General features: G+C 40.3%; 1 protein-coding gene across 1 annotated transcript in view; it reads right to left on the reverse strand.

Moving 5' to 3' along the window:
• LOC125399540 (protein farnesyltransferase/geranylgeranyltransferase type-1 subunit alpha-like) overlaps positions 1–18,960 on the reverse strand; it is a 56,558-nt gene extending 37,598 nt beyond the window's left edge. The window contains exons 1-6 of the mRNA XM_087912336.1: positions 18,886–18,960; positions 17,981–18,021; positions 16,435–16,520; positions 13,204–13,318; positions 10,264–10,368; positions 6,809–6,935 (exon numbers count right to left, since the gene is read on the reverse strand). Coding sequence (XP_087768462.1) covers positions 6,809–6,935; positions 10,264–10,368; positions 13,204–13,318; positions 16,435–16,520; positions 17,981–18,021; positions 18,886–18,960 — 549 coding nt within the window. The remainder of the gene's footprint in view (positions 1–6,808; positions 6,936–10,263; positions 10,369–13,203; positions 13,319–16,434; positions 16,521–17,980; positions 18,022–18,885) is intronic.
• Between the last annotated feature and the right edge of the window lie 324 nt (positions 18,961–19,284).

Raw genomic sequence — 19,284 nt, forward strand, 5'->3', positions numbered from 1 at the left:
ATCTGTAACTCCAGTCCCAGGGGCCCAGGGACCTGAGGCCCTCTTTGGTCTGCTCCAAGCACTTCATGCATGTGAAACACAGGTACATATGCAGAAAACGTTGATATACATAGAATAAAAGGGTTTTTTTAAAATTATATGGAAGGGCTGGAAAGATGGACTGCTGATTAAGACTGCTTCCTACTCTCCCTAAGAACCCAAGTTTGGTTCCCAGCACACATGTTAGGCAGTTCAGAAATGTGTGTTATCCCAGTTCGAGGGGGTCTGAAGTGTTTAATCTCTGCAGACACCTGCCCACATGTGGCACACACACACACACACACACACACACACACACAGAAATAAAAAGATTTCACTTTGCATTGGACTCTAAGTACCTCCAAAATTTTTTTGATAAAAAAATATCAAAAATTTTCCTTCTGAAGTAAATGTTACTAAAAAGAAGGAGACTTGTCTTTTATTGATACAGAAACCTGGGGTGGCGAATCCAAGGCCAAATTATACCTAAGAAACTAGATGTCACCTTAGGAGCTAAAAGAGATGGCATGGAGCTGGGTGTGGTGGTACATGCCTTTAGTCCTTGCACTGGGGAGGCAGAAGCAGGTGGATCTCTGAGTTCGAGGCCAGTCTTATGTACAAAGTGAGCTCCAGGATAGCCTGGACTGTACAGGAAGACCTGCTGTGGAATATTTAACTACATAAAGGTGTTTTACATTTGTTTATACTTCACTTGTTTAATTATGTAAAGATGTGTTGCATTTGTTTCACCTTGCCTGCCTAAGGCACCGGACTGGTCTAATAATAAGCTGAACAGCCAGGCAGGAGAGGGATAGGTGGGGCTGGCAGGCAGAGAGAATGAGCAGGAGGAGAAATCTAGGCTGGAGAGAACTGGAGAAGGAGAAGAGAATAAAGGAGAAGGAGACGAACCTGCCTGGGGCCAAGAAGTCAGGCAGCTGCCAGACAGACAGACACAAGAAGCAGTGAAAGTAAGATATACACAAGGAAAAAAGGATGAAAAGTCCAGAGGCAAAATGTAGATGAAGAGAAACAGGTTAAGTGTTAAGAGCTAGTAAAAAACAAGCATAAATTAAGGCTAAGCACTCAAAACTAGTATTAAGTCTCCGTGTCATGATTTGGGAACTGGTTGCTGGCCCAAAAGAAAAAGCCTGGTACAGAGACCCTCTCTCCAAAACAACCAAACAAACATAAAACAAACAAACAAAAAAACTCTATGGAATTTACAGATAAAAGTGGTCATGAGTATATACTATATCCTAAGACAAGATTAATTATAATTAAAATGCAACACAACTCCAAAGTCTCAAGCAAGACTGATCCCAAGTATTTAGGTAAACTATACTTAACCTACAATAGCAGATTCTGCTTGCACAGAAATATGGCTATGATATAGTACATAAAAAACAAAAGAAATCAGTGTGGTGGCACAGGCCTATAATTCTAGCACTCAGAGGTGGAGGCAGGAGCACTAGGAGTTCAAAAATCGTATCAGTCCATGTATTGAGTTCTAAGCCAGTCTGTGATAGAGGAAACGTTCCTCATAACCAATAAACAAACACAAACAAAAACCCCTGCACACATAAAAAACAATACCTATAGAAAAATACTGTGTGTTTGCAAATATATTACAAAGCTTGAAAGGACATACATAATTTTAACTTATTCTAGAAAGAGAGAATTCAGACTTTTTCATGTTTTTTTCATTTAGTTATATTTTTGAATAAGGGTCTGAAATAGTCTGGGCTGGCCTGGAACTTCTTAGATAGCAAAGGGTGACCTTCAACTTCTGATGTTTCTGTCTACATTCCCTCAGTGCACAGTGTGCACCGCACCAGCACACTGCGTGCACAGCTCCAGCACACGGCACACAGTGCACACCGCTCCAGCATACAGTGCACACCGCTCCAGCACACAGCGTGCATCGCTCCAGCACATGGGATACAGTGCACACTGCTCCAGCACACAGCGTGCACCGCTCCAGCACATGGCACACAGCGTGCACCGCTCCAGCACACGGCATACAGTGCACACCGCTCCAGCATACAGTGCACACCGCTCCAGCACACAGCGTGCACCACTCCAGCACATGGCATACAGTGCACACCGCTCCAGCACACAGCGTGCATCGCTCCAGCACACGGCATACAGTGCACACCGCTCCAGCATACAGTGCACACAGCTCCAGCACACGGCATACAGTGCACACCGCTCCAGCACACGGCACACAGTGCACACCGCTCCAGCATACAGTGCACACCGCTCCAGCATACAGTGCACACAGCTCCAGCACACAGCGTGCACAGCTCCAGCACACGGCATACAGTGCACACCGCTCCAGCACACAGCGTGCACAGCTCCAGCACACGGCACACAGTGCACACCGCTCCAGCATACAGTGCACACCGCTCCAGCACACAGCGTGCACCGCTCCAGCACACGGCATACAGTGCACACCGCTCCAGCATACAGTGCACACCGCTCCAGCACACGGCATACAGTGCACACCGCTCCAGCATACAGTGCACACCGCTCCAGCACACAGCGTGCACCACTCCAGCACATGGCATACAGTGCACACCGCTCCAGCACACAGCGTGCATCGCTCCAGCACACGGCATACAGTGCACACCGCTCCAGCATACAGTGCACACAGCTCCAGCACACGGCATACAGTGCACACCGCTCCAGCACACAGCGTGCATCGCTCCAGCACACGGCATACAGTGCACACCGCTCCAGCATACAGTGCACACAGCTCCAGCACACGGCATACAGTGCACACCGCTCCAGCACACGGCACACAGTGCACACCGCTCCAGCATACAGTGCACACCGCTCCAGCATACAGTGCACACAGCTCCAGCACACAGCGTGCACAGCTCCAGCACACGGCATACAGTGCACACCGCTCCAGCACACAGCGTGCACAGCTCCAGCACACGGCACACAGTGCACACCGCTCCAGCATACAGTGCACACCGCTCCAGCACACAGCGTGCACAGCTCCAGCACACGGCATACAGTGCACACTGCTCCAGCACACAGCGTGCACCGCTCCAGCACATGGCACGCAGCGTGCACCGCTCCAGCATACGGCACACAGTTCACACCGCTCCAGAACACAGTGCGCACTCCAGCACACTTGGTGTTCTGCAGTGCTGGGGATCAAATCCTTGACTCTGCAATGCTAGGCAAATGCTTTACCAACTAAACTACATCTCAAGCTCAAGAGTAAGAAATCTTGTCTTTAAACTTACTTTAACTCAGTATACTTTTCTCCCATAAATATACTACACTACTTTTATAATAAAAGGGGGGAAAGAGTGAGGAAACTATAATCAAATCTACTTATTCACCCATATACTTAAGAGTTAAAATTTTAATTAACATACTATAAATTCTTGATAAACTATTACTAACATTTTAAATATTATTTTTGGCATCTTTAGGGAACTTACCTTAATTAGGGAAAGTCCACTTCTTGCTCATTTCTCTCTCACAGCAGAAGGCGAGGAAACAAGTGTGAATTTTCCATATGCTTTATATTCAGTATTTTAGGTCTTTGAAAATCTAACCTAATGAACAGACATTTTCTCTTAAGTCCACTATTTATTTGGGTCAAAATCAGATTCTTAAGTGTGGTGTTGCTCACCCAGAATCCCAACACTCAAGAAGATGAGGCAGGAAACTCTCAAGTTAAAGACCAGCCTGGGCTACAAAGGAAGGTCCATTTTAAGAAGCAGTTGGGGAGCATTGCCTCAGAGGTGAAGAGTACTTGCTACTCTTGCAGAGGATCAGTGACTCACAACCTCCCAGGACTCAGGTTCCAGGGGATCTGATGCCTCTTCTGACCTCCATGGGCACCAGGTATATGTCATACAGAGACATACATTTGGGCAAAACACTCACACACATACAATAAAATAAATAAATCTAAAAAGAAGTTAAAAGCCAAAACTAAAACAAACACCAACTACGCATGCTCAAAGTGTGAAACAGACACTGAAACAAAATAAACAAGTAAGGGTGAAGGGTAGAGACTACTACTGTTTACCGACATAAAACTCTTTCCAACTGCACATGTCTACTTCTTACAGCTTTACATACAGCAGCTCTTGTATATGCTTGCGTGCCTGTGTGATTTTACCACAAAGCTACATTTGGCAATGTCTGGAGTGATCTCTGTTTAAAGCTAGGAGCGCAATTTAACAACTAGAGTCAATGGACAGAGCAACTCCACACTTGGCCAGCCAAAAACACAACATAAGAGTATCACGGCATTTGGGAACGACTAACTAAAATTCAAGAATTTAGTGAAAATAGATCCAGAATGAAATTTCCTGGCATTATGAAACTGGACTTCATAATCTCTAGAAGCAACAAGTCAAGAAACTGAAGGGGCTGCAACACAGAGATATACCGCATTACATGCAAATTTATCCATGAGTGCTGCTTCCCAAATCTGCCCCATTTGAGGCTCCATAAGGGCAGAACTGGGCAAGCCTTGGCTCTGCAGCGTCTGAGTGCCTGAGATGTGACTGGCACACACATTTTTAATAATGAAGGAATAAGTGAAGGCAGATACTCACTGGACTTCTCTTTCCAACACAGAAGATCACTGTAACCAGTAGTATTGGAAATGATGAAATGTCTTTGGTTCCAGAGAGAGCTATTTCTCACATCCTCTTTGAGAAGCTGGTCTACATACTCATTATCTCAAAGTCAAAAGTTAAAAAAAAATCCACTCAGAAATGTCCTATTATTTATAACAACAACATGAACAAACGAAAAACAAGCACCATGTCAGCAAAGTTAAAAAGGTAGGCCTGAAGACAAGGGGGTTATCATATGTGTAGAGCAGCCTGTGATCCCAGCATTCAGAGAGTGGAGGCAGGAGGATTAGAAATTCAAGCTCATTCTCAGCTCTATAAATTCAAGGACCCCCCGGGCCACACGTAAGACATTGTCTTAAAAACAAAAGAAAAAAAAACTAAACACAGATCCCACAAAGTCACAAACTAAATAAACAGAAGTCATCAAAGAAAATTTAGATGGGAAATTTAAACAAACAAAAATGAATAATAACAAAACTAGGAAAAGACTGAGTAACTTTACGAGCACACAAGTTAATGCAATTTGGTATTAATACGGAACATTAAATAGAGAGCAGCATGACAAAATGCATATGTAAGCAGGAGTGGGAGCACAGACCCACACCCCAGCATTCAGGAGGCCGAGGCAGGAGGATCAAGAATTCGGGGCTACCTGGAGCTACAGATTGAATTCTTGTCTCAAAAACAAAATATGTAATTTTTGTTTTTAAAAGCAAATTTTTAAAAGCAAATGCATGATAAAATTACCTGAAAATACACATAGAGAAATACACAAAATTGTATTGAAGTTTCACTTTATGATTAGGGCATTTTGAAAAAGCTAATGTATTTTTATTTCTTATTGGACACTAGCAAGAGTAAAAGTTTCAGTAAGCTGGTTCCTAATTTTAAAAGTCACATTGAAAATAAGAAACTAAGGGAACATTTGGTGTCTAATTCTGTGCTGATGAATGATGGAAGTGAGCCCTATTAGTGTAGTCCTGCCGACTATCCCCAAGCACCACTGCTTGAGAAACACTGGCTTATAGGTTTTCCTTTATTTTTAATCTTATGTGTATGAGTGTTTTTCTTGCGTGCATGTTTGTGTACCATGTGCATGGAGGGCAGAAAAGGGCATCAGATCTCCTGGGACTGGAATTACAGACCAGTTGTGGACTGAAGCTGGTAACCAAATTAGGTCTTTGCAAGAGCAGCAAGAGCTCCTAACCACTGAGCCTTCTCTGCACTCCACTGTCTTATAGACTTCTAAGGATCTGTATGTCTCGCTTTCAAACTGAAGACATTGTCTTTTTTTATTTTTGAGACAGAATCTTATGTAGACCATGCTGGCCTTGAGTTCTTGATCCTCCTGCTCCTACTTTCCATGTGCTGGGAGTATAGCATGTGCCACCGCACCTGAGAGGACACAGGCATGTGCCACCGCACCTGAGAGGACACACCTCTTTCCATTTTATTTAGCATGAACAATGTACAGATTTTCTCCAGGTTTCAGAGTTCACTTGTCTCTTATAGTTGAAACTAATCTTGTCTTCTAAACATTGGGTTGAAAGCATGAAACCACACATATTGAATGTAAAAAGAGAAGAAACTTTAGAATAGTTATAGGAACTTAAAGGCTACAGTGTAACTCAAGGGTCTCTTGTACTCCTGTCATTTGGAACCTCTGAGAAGTCAGTAAAAAACATACCACATGAGGTAGCTTTTCAAAGACACTGGAAATACTGTATTTAGGTTGTTGTGATAGGTAGGAGACATGGGTGTGTGCATATTTGTGTGTAACACACAGTTTTATGTAATTACAATTTTCTTTTCTATTTGCTTTGGTTTTTGACACAGGGTCACGCTATGTCTCCCAGTCTGGCATGGAATTTGCTTATGTAGACCAGGGTGGCCTAAAACTCAGAGATCTGCCTGTCTCTGCCTCCTTAAGTGCTAGGATTATAAATATGAAACCATCATACTTAGCTGATTACAGTTTTCAATAAAAATAAAAATACTAGAGCTTGGGGTATACCAAGCTCATAGACTGCCTCGCATGCAGGAAGTGCTGGGTTCAATCCCACTAGCGCATAAAATTGAATGTAGTAGAATCCCAGCACTTGGAAAGCAAAGGTAGGAAAGTCAAAAAATCAAGATCACCATTCAGATGCATACTTAGACCCTAAGGAAGGCAGTACCTGAATGACCCACTGTCGATACTGCCATGCATGATAATTCTTTGCATCCTGATTAAGAATATCAGCAATGAACTCAAGCTCTTGAGAGGGATCTTTTAGCCATTCCACTACGACTCTCCGATGGTGCCTGAGAAAGAAGGGGGAGAGCTCAGGTTAACTCCAATGACACATCAGCTGCAGGTGCTACATGAGGTGATGCACTGGGCATTCAAGAGGCACAAATTCTCACCACTGCCAGAAAGAGATTAAGTGACAGAGAATGCCAGCACACCGGGAGCTGAGAGGCACAGTGACAGATGTGCTCAAGCAGGTATGACTTCTCTCTAACCAGACTTGCAAGGACAGTAAGCTTTCAAAGCCTAGGACTTTTGTGCAGGATTCTGAAGCACTGCATATAGATGAGCGAGAGATGTGAAACTAGTCCACCCAGTATGACTCTCTACTGCAACCTAGTCAGCTATCACTATGTTCAAATGTCACCTGCAGGAGACTTTTCCCTCTACCAGTTTGGCAGAACTTACTTACCTCTGCCCCAAAAAATATATAACTAGGGCAAGTTACAACTTTGTCACAAGACAATTTCTGTGTTATAAAAATACTTGTGATATATACTGGATTCCATTTTCAGTTTTCCTTGCTCTAAAAAGTTACACACACCTAAGATTCTAAGATGCACTGTGTGGCTTGGTAGCTAGCTCAACACTAGAGCATCTGCCTAGAATGTGTCACTCTGGGTTTCATCCTCACATGACTAGGAAAAAAACAGAATCACGGTGTAACACATACCTGTCTAGAAATATCTAGTTTATAGATAGTCTAGAAATATCTCTGGTTTATATGCTACAAATTGCATGTGTGTGACATGTACTGGAATAATATCAATCTTTAAAAAACATTATAGTATTTATTATACTAATGAGGAGTGACATGAAAAAGGAGAAGTCAACGCCCAATTAGTAACCTATACTACATGGATGAAAAACCTAAGGAATTCATCTCACATATATGAAAAAGGCAAAATATTATCAATAAAAAAATATCCTAGGTAGTGGGAACAACCTAAATGCCCCTCAACTAAAGAACGGATAGAAAAATGTGGTACATTTATACAATGGAGTACATTTATACACAACAGAGAAAAATAATTGCATCTTGAAATTTGCAGACAAATGGATAGAGCTAGAAAACATTAAATTGAGCGAGGTAACCCAGACTCAGAAAGACAATTATCATATGTACTCATTCATAAGTGCTTTTTAAACATAAAGCAAAGAAAACAGGCCCAGAAATCACAATCCCAGAGAACCTAGACAACAATGAGAACCCTAAGAGAGACATACATGGAGCCAATCCACATGGGAAGTAGGAAAAGACAAGATCTCCTGAGTAAATTAGGAGCACAGGGACCTTGGAAGAGGGTTGAAGGGGAGGGGAGAGACAGGGAGAGGATCTGAGAAAAATGTATAGTTCAATAAAATCAATATTTTAAAAAAAAGAAAAGAAAAAGAACATCCTGGGTAGAAAGACTTCTAGATTTATTATTACAACTCTCCCAGTCACTGATTATTACTAACAATTTCTTATCCCAGGGTTCTGTAAGTTTTACAAAACTGACTTCTCAGGACAAAACAATATTTCCCTAATATTCTGTGATCTAAAGACTTAAACAGAGAGGAACAGTTTACAGCAGAGTTTCACAGTGAGAACTTAATAAAAGAAGAAACTGAGTAAGGTGGCCTTTAATCTCAGCACTCAAGAGGCAGAAGGAGGTGGACCTTTGCGTTCAAGGCCAGCCTAGTCTACAAAGTGAGTTCCAGGACAGCCAGAGCTGTTACACAGAGAAGCTCTGCTTTGGAAAACCAAAAACCAAAAGAAAAACACAGAAAAACAATACAAAATAGGACCTGCTGTAGAATATTATTTTAAGATGTGTTACATTTGTCTATGTTGTGGAACATTTGTTTTAAGGATGCAAAGATGTGTTGTTGCATTCTTTCATGTTGCATTTATTTTAACTCTGTAAAGTTGTGTTACTTTGCCTGTCTAAAACACCTGGTGGTCTAAAAGAGCTGAATGGCCAATAGTGAGGCAAGAGAAAGGATAGGCAGGGCTGGCAGGCAGAGAGTATGAACAGAAGAAGAAGGGAGAAAAGAGAGATCAAGGCTCATGTGTTTGAACAGAGCACTTGTTCCCCATTTGGTGGCACTGTTTGGGAAGGTTTGGGAGGTGTGGTGTTGGAGGAAGGATCTCTGGGGGTGGACTCTGAGAGGTAAAGACTCAGGGCATTTCCAGCGTGCTCTCCTTTGTCTCTCTGCTTCTGGTGCAATAGCAAGCAGCTTCCTTCTCCCCAGATGCCCACCCCCACCATAATGTAGGCCTTGAGATCAGCCCAACACCAACTGGCCAGCCAACCACAGTTTGGATTTCATGGGCCAAGTGAAAGCTTTTTTCCTTACAAACTGATGACCTAAGTGTTACAGGCATAGAAAGCTGACTAACACAGCTTACAAGACACAAACTTGATCACATCATTTCCTTAATTAAAATGCATCACCACGCATAGCGGTACATGCCTATCTATAATCTCATGAGCATCACAAGTTCAAGGCTGGTCTAGTCCACTTACCCAGTTTCAGGTCAGGCATGGTTACACAACAAGGACATGTCTCAACCCCCACTTTGGTCAGCCCAAATCTATATTAGTGTTCATTAGGTCTTTTAAGATCACACTCTTCCTGTATCTCAAGGACTCCTGAAATGTAGTCCAGTCACATGGAATTATATGCACATCCCTGAGTGCATGGTGCTCTTTCATTCTTCTGCTCAGAAGTCTTCCCCACAGGGCTCTTTCTCCCCCTGGCACCACCACTCAGTCAGCACCACAGCACACAGTTGGAACAGCAGCAGTGTCTGCTGCTCAGGTACAGTCTGACGAGTGCTCTCCCAAGTTCAGACCTTTCTCTCTGTTGTCCATACCCTACCCCCCGATGAAAGTCAGGTCTCTGGGAGTGTGCCCTTGCAGGGGTGTCTGGACACCAACTCCTCTCTCCTGCTGCTCTCTGCTCTCCCACCAGCTATCGCATGGGATGGACTGCTACAGAATGTACCCCATGAAAATCCTTACCATCATGTTTTTCACGATGCTTCTGAAAATAACTGGTTTTGTTATTCGTTCTCACCTTTAGACTGTTTCTAGTTTCTCTGTATCCACAAAACTAATAAACATTTTTGGATAAAAGAATAAAGTATCAAATATAAAAGTTATTTTATGCTGACTAGAAAACAATTTTCATAATTTTACTACTCTAGCAGTACTGCTCCTAAGGTTGAAACTTATAATCCTACAAGGCAGATTACAGTCTGAATGTAAATGACTAAGATGATAAAGAAATCTCAGCTCCCAGTGCCAAATGCCATTAGCAGAGTGACATACATCCTTCCTGTTTTCCTCTTACCAAACTTGATAGTTTTGGGGCTGTTCCTCAATTGTTGCAGTGATGTAGTTCATTTCCTCTTGCAAATCCTTCTGAAGTGACCTCAAGAGAACTCTCTGAAAATGCCTATAGCAAAACAGCAAGCATTCACTCTGGTTACTCCACACAAGTTGCCTAGCAAGAATACCAAATAAAGCTACAATACAATAACATAATTTATAGACAATAGTCTGGTACTTACTTTACACAGCCAATAATTTAGCAATCTAAGAACTTATAATCATCCAAATTCATACATCTAGAACTGGAAGAACCAAGTATTTCATGTGTAAATAGAGAAACACACAACAAACACAAAATAGAGAAAAAGGAAAGTTTTGAGCTTGAAGGAATGGGAAGACAAGTAACTAAACTGTTATTTTCAGGTAATATTCTGGATTCTGGCATTCTATAATAAAAAATAAGACATGTTCTTTTCTATAGGATATAGTTATCTATATAATAATTAATAACATTACAAACATTATCAAAATATTGTAGTTTAGAACCACTACCAGAATATTACTTACAAATAAAGTAAGTCTTTCTACAGTGTATGCTGAGCACACACCTTTAATCCCAGCACTTGGAAAGCACAGGCAGGTACAACTCTGAGGTTAGGCTGCCTGGGTTATAGAGAATTCCAGGCCAACCAGGGCTACATATTTAGAGCATGTCTTCAAAAGAAAAACGAGGTAAAATAAACTAAAGAAAAGAAACAACAGAGTAAGAAAAGATGGTACTGGAGGTTTAATATGCAACTTAAAAGTCAATCCAGTAAGGAGACAGAGAAGGGAAGAGCACTGAAACCTACAACGTAAGAGGTCAAGACAAGGTTTAGGACTGGGAGATGGCTCAGTGCTTAAGACACCTTTTCTTACCTGGGTTCAGTCCCACATGGTGGTTTATAACCATTCTCTAACTCAAGTTCCAGGGGAGCCCACACCCTCCTCTGACCTCGGAGGAAACCGGGAATGTGGTACACAGATACACATGCAAGCAAAACACTCATACACATTTTTAAAAAATTAAATTAAATTAAAAAAAAAAGGTTTAAAAGAGGAATAGGAATCTTCTCCACAACAGCAGTTTAAAAAAAAAATTAATTGCAAAATTCTAAAAGAATAAAGCTTCCAATGTAGAAATCTATTAGTAAAGATAAAGGCTTAAGACAAAAACCTTCTAATTAAATAAATCTCAAACTTAAAAAAGTATTTTAATGTATTTTAATAATTTTTAACATGTTTTATACATTACTTGTAAAAATATTTATATATTTTTAAAAATATATTTAATGCATGTATATCTATGCACCATATGTGCACAAGCCAGAAGAGGGCATAAGATCCTCTGGAACTGGAGTAACAAACAGATGGTTGTGAGCTACCATGGCTGCTGGGAATAAAATCCTGGTCCTATGTAAGAGCAACAAGCACATCTTTAATCCCAGCATTTGGGAGGCAGAGGCAGACAGATCTCAGAGGTCAAGACCAGTCTGTCCTACAGACAGTTCCAGGACAGCCAGGGCTTCATAGAGAAACCCATTCTAAAAAAACAAAAACAATCCCCAAAACCCAAAGCAAGCAAATCAAGCCAACCCAAACAAAACCAGTGCTCTGAACCACTGAGTCATCTCTTCAGCCCCATGTCAAACACTTTATCCACACAATCTTTTCTTTTCTCTTTTTTTTAAAGATTTATTTATTTATTATGTATACAACATTCTGCCTCCATGTATGTCCACACTCCAGAAGGGTGTGCCAGATCTCATTACAGATGGTTGTGAGCCACCATGTGGTTGCTGGGAATTGAACTCAGGACCTTTGGAAGAGCAGCCAGTGCTCTCAACCACTGAGCCATCTCTCCAGGCCCCCATACAATCTTTTCTAAGTTTTCTTCTACTCAAGGATGTACTCTACAAAATGAGAAAGTATATCAAGAAAAATAGTTGGGTGTGGTGGTTCATACCTTAATTCCAACACTGGGGACAGGGTGCGTGTGTGCAGACACAGGCAGATTTTTGTGTGCTTATGGGCAGCTTGGTCCGCACAGTGACATTTTGAGGGGTTTTTTTGTCTTTTGTTTTTTCATTAAAAATCAAAAAATAGTAAAAGACAATAGATTTATAAGGTTTGAATAGATATCAGAGTGTGACACATTCAATAGTAAAGAAATATTTACAGGTCAGAGTCTGGGAGAGGAATTACTGCCACAAAGGAAACTAAACCAGACAGAAGAGAAATCTCAGCTGGCTCTACAGCTCAATATACAGCGTATTTGCCTACCATGCATGAAACTGGGCATGGAGGCACGAAGATGGAATTTCAGCACCTGAGAGTAGATACTGTAGATCACAAATCATCCCCAGCTACCTACTGAGCTCATGGCCAACCTGCACTATACTAGATCCTTGTCTTAAAAAACAAAAACAGAGCTGGTGTCACCAAGCCTGATGACCTGAGTTCAATCCCTGAGACCCACACAGTGGAAAGAACTGACTCCCAAAGGGCGCTGTGATGTGTCACACAAATATAAGTTAAAAAATTAAAAATACTCCTTTCAGCAATTTATTAAAGGACATGTAATTGTACTACAAAACATGGATAGCACGAAGTATAACTCATTTGTTGCAGAAAGAAGTACAGCTAACTCTGCAACTTCCAGAGAAAGAATTATTTCAACAATGCAAAACCAAACAGTAGCACAGTGTTATATTGTACACAGAAGTTAATTCAAGAAAATGGAAAGGGACTCTGGTGGCACAAAAGAATGGGGCAGAGATTGCTATTTTTCATTCAACAGACTTTAAGACAAATACGTGAATTATTATTTTGATGAAAATTAAAATTCAGTTAAAAATGGAGTCACAGACTCAAACCCGAGTCCTGCTAGCAGTAAATATTAATGGCGTCCATTACTTACCACCCTGTATAGTTGGCTGCGTTTAACTCAATAGCATCCCGGGTGAGCTTAAAGGCTCGTTCGCGTCTTTCATCGCGCTGCAGAACAGCTCGGAAGTAATCACAAACATCTCTAACTGGAGAGAGGACACACAAGTACCACGGTTTAAAATCCACTGTACTTACATGTACATATTATCTGCATGTGCATCATTTATACCAGGAAGCAAACACAGCCAAACAGTTGGGTGGCTGGGCTGTTTTATTATTATATTATTAATTTTTTGAGACAGTGTCTCACGCATACCAGGCTAGATTAAACTTTCTATATAACTAAGGCCGGCTTTGACTCCTAACCTTCCTGCTTCCCAGGAGCTAGGGTTACAGCTGTGTGCCATGTCAGCAGAGGCAAATGACAGTGAGTGCCACTCGGACAATATTCAGTGTCACAGACACAACACATGAGCTATGGAAGTCTAATCATGCTTACCACATGTATTATAGGTTAATGCCAAACTAAATATCACAAATACCTTCTGTAAAATTCATGTTATAACTGCTCTAAGTCTAATAAATGGTTATATGGTTCCAGCTTTATTTTTAATCTATTTCTCTACATAGGTGGTTTCCTTGATCTTGATGATTCAAAACGGGTGCATATTTTTACAACTGATATTCTTGTTGCTAACTATGAGCCAAGCACTGTAGTGTGTATGTAAGAAATTCACTCTCTCTGGAACACTTGCTTTCACTGTCCTCATCTACATTTCTCTATGGGTGTCAACTACAGAGAGGTTAAACGGTGTTCATGGACAGAGATCCAGTAAATGAACATGTCAGAATTTAAGTCAGGTAGTTGAACTCCAAAGTCTCTGCTCTTAATCCTTGGCACATAACATTTAAAAAAAAAAAAGTTATTTTTCTTTTCATTTAGTGTGACTATGTGTACTCAGGTATCCATGGGAGCCAGAGTCCCTGGAGCTGGAGTTACAGGTGGTTATGAGCTGCTTTGTGAGGGTGCTGAGAAAGAACTCAGGCCCTTCCTTTGCTCTTGTCTGCATGGCATCTCCTTAGCACCTCCCTTATGCCATATGCTAGGGCGAGGCCAGAACACATATTAGAAGTGGCATTCAGGAGGCTGAAGCCTCGGCTCAGCAGTTAAGAGTACCTGCTGCTCCCACAGAGGACCTGGGTTTGGCCCTCAGCACTCACATGACAGCTCAGAACTTTCTGCAATTCCAGCTCCAGAGGTTTCTATGCCATCTTCTGGCCTCCATGGACACTTGCATGCATATGATGCACAGACACACATGCAGACAGAAACAGCCATCTGTATAAAAGTAAATCTTAAAAGAAAAACAACTTTAGCATAAGTTTATAAGACTTGACTACTTCCTAATTTTTACAGCTCTATCGCACTGCTTTCCAAAAATGTCAGCATCTGAGAACTACTATGTGCCGTTATAAGGGACGGAGCTAGGACAGTTTCAACGTTAGATAGCACTTTATTCCTAGGTCTATATAGGCCCTTATTTTATTTTTTATATCTTCTATCCTTAACAATAACAACAGATTTTATTTAATGGCTAATGGATTTCCATTTTCTGTTGCTTTTCAGTTCATATTTTTTAATGTTGTCTCTTCATTCTTGTCTAAGAGTTCCTTACCAAATTCTGATTAGCAATCCTGTTTTCTATAACGTATCTTTTCCCATAATGTTGCTTGCTTTTAAACTCATGGTTCTGCAACTGTGTAAGTTTTAAACTTTGGTATATTTACCTTCCAATTTTTGATAAGTTTAATTTATTGTCAACTTGACACTGCTAGGGTTATCTAGGAAGTAGGAACTTCAACTGAGAAAATACCTCCGCCCAGTACTCAGAAGGCAGAGGAAGGTGGATCTCTCTGAATTCAAGGCCTGATCTTCACAGTGAGTTCTAGGTCAGCCAGAGCTAACATGAGACTCGGTCTCCCTCCTGTCCCCAAGAAACCTTACAAATCTGAAAAGGTTTGGGGTTTACATTTCTCATCACTAGTGAGGGAGACATTTTTGTGTATTTCTATTTCTTCTAAAATATTATGTGAGATATTTCAGAAAACATTTTCATATAATTATATGCTCTGAAATTTTCCTTAATATAGAGTATTTTATATCTAATCTCATAATGTTTGCATCACAATAAGACGTAAGTAGCATTTTCTTTGCTTATCCTGCTTACAGAGGGTTGAGAATGTCTCTTGCTGTCTTCTGGGGATCAAATGCAGGACCCTGCATATACTCTGTAGGCAATGCTCTACAGAGCTACACTCTCACCCAAGCTGACTCTCTTATACTTGCATAGAGCTTATTTTTGTCTCAGAACATTAATTTGTCTTTACATCCATGTTCATTAAGATATGAGACAGTGATATAATTATGCTTTTATCTAAATGCATAGCCAAGAGGATCAAGCCATTGATAAAAGAATGAAACATGCTTTTCAATCACACAGTAAGGCCTCATATATACTGATGACTTACTTCAGTGCTTACCCCTTCTGATTTCTATACCAGTATGGCATGTTAACTGTTTGGTACTATATTTTCATTTCATATATGGCAACCCCCATACCACTGTTCTTCCTTTTCAAACAGTTCTTCCCATAACTTAATAAGCAGTAAGTAAATGCATGCTTTTTGCAAAAAGGAATGATCTTAGAAAACAAAGTATTAACTGAAAGAAAAAGTATATACACATCTGAACATAAAAAACATTAAATTACAAAAACAGCATTTCATTTCATCTATATATGCTTTCATAGAAGAACAATCAACATTTGCACGACCTCCCACTTACAAAACAGGTCACATTCGTGGTAAGAAAAGGCTACTTTGTCAAAGAAAAGGTCAGCACATGCATGTCAACTGAGGCCAACACTACACAGCTAAAATACATCTTAAAATGCTGGTCCTTGAGCAACTAAAGCTTAGTCTAAATAAAACAGTAATTCATTTGTTATGTTCTAAATGCAAATTAAAGTACAACCATATAATAGCTATTACGTATTATAATGTAACATTCATTACTTAGAATATTTCTATTCCTTCAACAAAGTATTAAGACAAATGACAAAGAAAATAACATTAACTCACCAAAAATAATTCAGATTCTCATTAAAGAAAAATCTCTCTTTTTTTCATGCTATATGGTTGTAAATTTCAACTTTGTTAGAAGTTTAATTTACAGAGATTTTCCTAATAAACACAAACTTACATTTCTCACTGTAGATGATCTGGACCACTGGATTAGGGCTGTCATTCTGTGGTACTGGGTCTATATCAGCCCATTCTGCCCTGTTCCTGAAAACAGACATGTTCCCCATAATTATACTCAAAATGTGTTAGAAGAAAAACAATTCTAGTCTTGTTGTTGTATTTTTTAATGGCAACAATCACTCATTCAAATTAGTAACTTACTGTAATGAGTGGATTCTTCCAGGCCCACCTCTGCCACTTTGTTTTACATATTAAACTTTTAAACACAAAGTGGAAACTATCTTTGAATTAAGCAAAATAAGGGTAAGAGGAAGGAGAGATGTCTCAGCAGTTAAAAGCACTTGCTGCTTTCGCAGAGGGCCGAAGTTCAGTTCGAAGCACCCCCATGAAGACTTGAAATTATAATACTAGTTCCAGAAAATCTGATGCCTTTCTTTGACCTTCAAGGGCTCTTGCAGGCACAGGAGTACAGGCATGCAGGCATACACATAAAAATAAAATATGTATTTTTTTACAAGCATTAACGAGTCAACAATTTCAAATGTATGGTGTGGCAAAATGTGTTCTTCCAGAAAGTATCCAAGTTTTAACTTAATAACCAGTCTCGCGCATTCATTTAGTAGATTCTGGAGTTAGTATTTTTAAAAACTCGAATTTGACTAGAACATTTTATATTCAAAGTAGGGCTGTGGATATATCTCAGGAGGTAGAATTCATGTAGAGTCCTAGGTGTGATGTCCCAACACACACACACACACACACACACACACACACACACACACACAACTAAGTACCACTAGTTATTGTATACCAGAGGGGTGGCTCCAGTGGTCACTGGCAGAGTGAGGACCCTAACACTAACACTAACAAGACAAGTAAGCATATACCTTTCAAACTCTCTGGGAAATGCAACACATTCAATAAAACTTAAAAAAAAAATAAGTAAAGGTTTTAACTTGTCCCTTTCAATCATTCAGCAAAAAAATTAGGGAAACTGGAAATACATACAACACAATTAGTATTGCATGGGATTCAGACAATACGTATCCTTCCCAAATCCTTTAAATGGTAGTGGAAGTTGATTGTGTGCTAGGCAATGAAGCATTGCTCATATATTTTACAAAATGGCAGTGGTAAAACCTGTCACCCTTGGATCATAACTTTCTTCCTAGAAAATTAGAAAAATTAGCCACCTAATCTAAGCCGCTCTCCTCTACAGTAAAATCAAAGCATACAATGCTCTCAAAATAGATGTTTTTCTAGTATTTATGCTCTAGACACATCTGTATGTAAAGCACAAAATATACACGGCTCTGTACTAATAAAGCTTTCCTTTTAGTGGACAGGCCAATAATAAGTATAAAATCTAAGTAAGTTTGTTAGAGAAAAACAAAGTAGAACGATGGCTAGAGAGCCTACACACATTGCCTGAACGTAGTTAAGACCATGGAAGATCACACCTACCTGTGTGATCGAAGCACAGAGAGAACTATGATCATGTTCACTACAGTTCATTGGTACGAGAAGAGTGGAAGTGAACTCACCAACACTTGTCCCACGACGGTCTGTGCAGAAAGCAACAATTCTATACGATTATGAAAACTCTTTGAAAGTCAAGTCTTCTTGAAGGATTACACTCGATCCCCCCTAGTGAGAACAGTTCCTGTGAGCAAGAAAAAGGAAAGGCCAATGAGCTGCAGTTCAAGAGGAAAGAGTTCTCTTTAGGTTGAGGCGGCTCTTCATGGTATTAGTCAGAAATCAATTTACCTTACCCAATCCAGAAAATGAACACGATGAAGACTAAACATTTCCTGGAGCAGTCAACTAAAGAGATGTCTAAATGTTACACACACACACACACACACACACAATCACATACAGTTAGTTCATTTAAAATTTAATTTAAAAAGAAAATTTAATTAAAAAATAACCATGGCATTCCTTTTTTGAATGGAGAAGGAAAAGAAAGAAGGAGAGAGGTGGTGAATTGTTTGCAGAGCTGGAGGGATTGATCAGTGGTTAAGAACACTTGTTACTCTTTTAGAGGACCTGAGGTTGGTTCCCAGCAGTTATATTGGGTGACTCACAACCACCTGTAATTCCAGCGTCAGAGCACGCAACACTTCTTGCCTCTGACTCATTTATTATAAACATATATGCTTCCACGATCAAGTATGCGAATGAATATATATGTTCATTAATATATAATAAATAAATATTTATTTTCCAAATAAGCCTCAAGTGTGTGTGTGTGTGTGTAAAGTTTATTTGAAAAATAAACTCAGATATTTAGCCACATTATTTTGCCAGTCTGCTTCTGCTTAAGTTGTTGTAATTATATTATTTTCACTTCCTTAATTTTCACCATTTAATATTTTCAACAATATGTTGTCAGGCAACTAAGTCATCTTTCTCCTTAGTATTCTGCCACTAGCACATATTGTATCACAGGGCTGGTGAGGAAGCTTGGTGGGTCTAAGGTACTGGCCACCAAGCCTAATGACCTGTTGACCCCAACCCACATGGCGGAAGGAGAGAACTGATTACCAAAATATGTCCTCTGACTTCCAAGTATGCCCTGTGTTACACTAAATAAGTGTAATTTTAAAAAGTGCAAGACGAACTAGCAATATGGCTCCTTTGGTAGAGTGCTGGCGTAGCACGTACAATGCCTTGGCTTTGAACCCCAGCACCACACCAACCTGGCCCAGTAGCATATGCTTGTAACTCTAACACTTGGGAATTCATCCAAAGTTTTATCAAGGTCATCAAGGTCATCCCTGGCTCCACAGCAGGGCTGGGGAAGACCTTTTATCAAAAAAAAAAAGAAAAAGAAAGAAAGAAAGAA

This window comes from Myodes glareolus, chromosome 12 (genome assembly GCF_982192425.1).
Source record: "Myodes glareolus chromosome 12, mMyoGla1.1, whole genome shotgun sequence".
Classification (NCBI taxonomy): Eukaryota; Metazoa; Chordata; class Mammalia; order Rodentia; family Cricetidae; genus Myodes; species Myodes glareolus.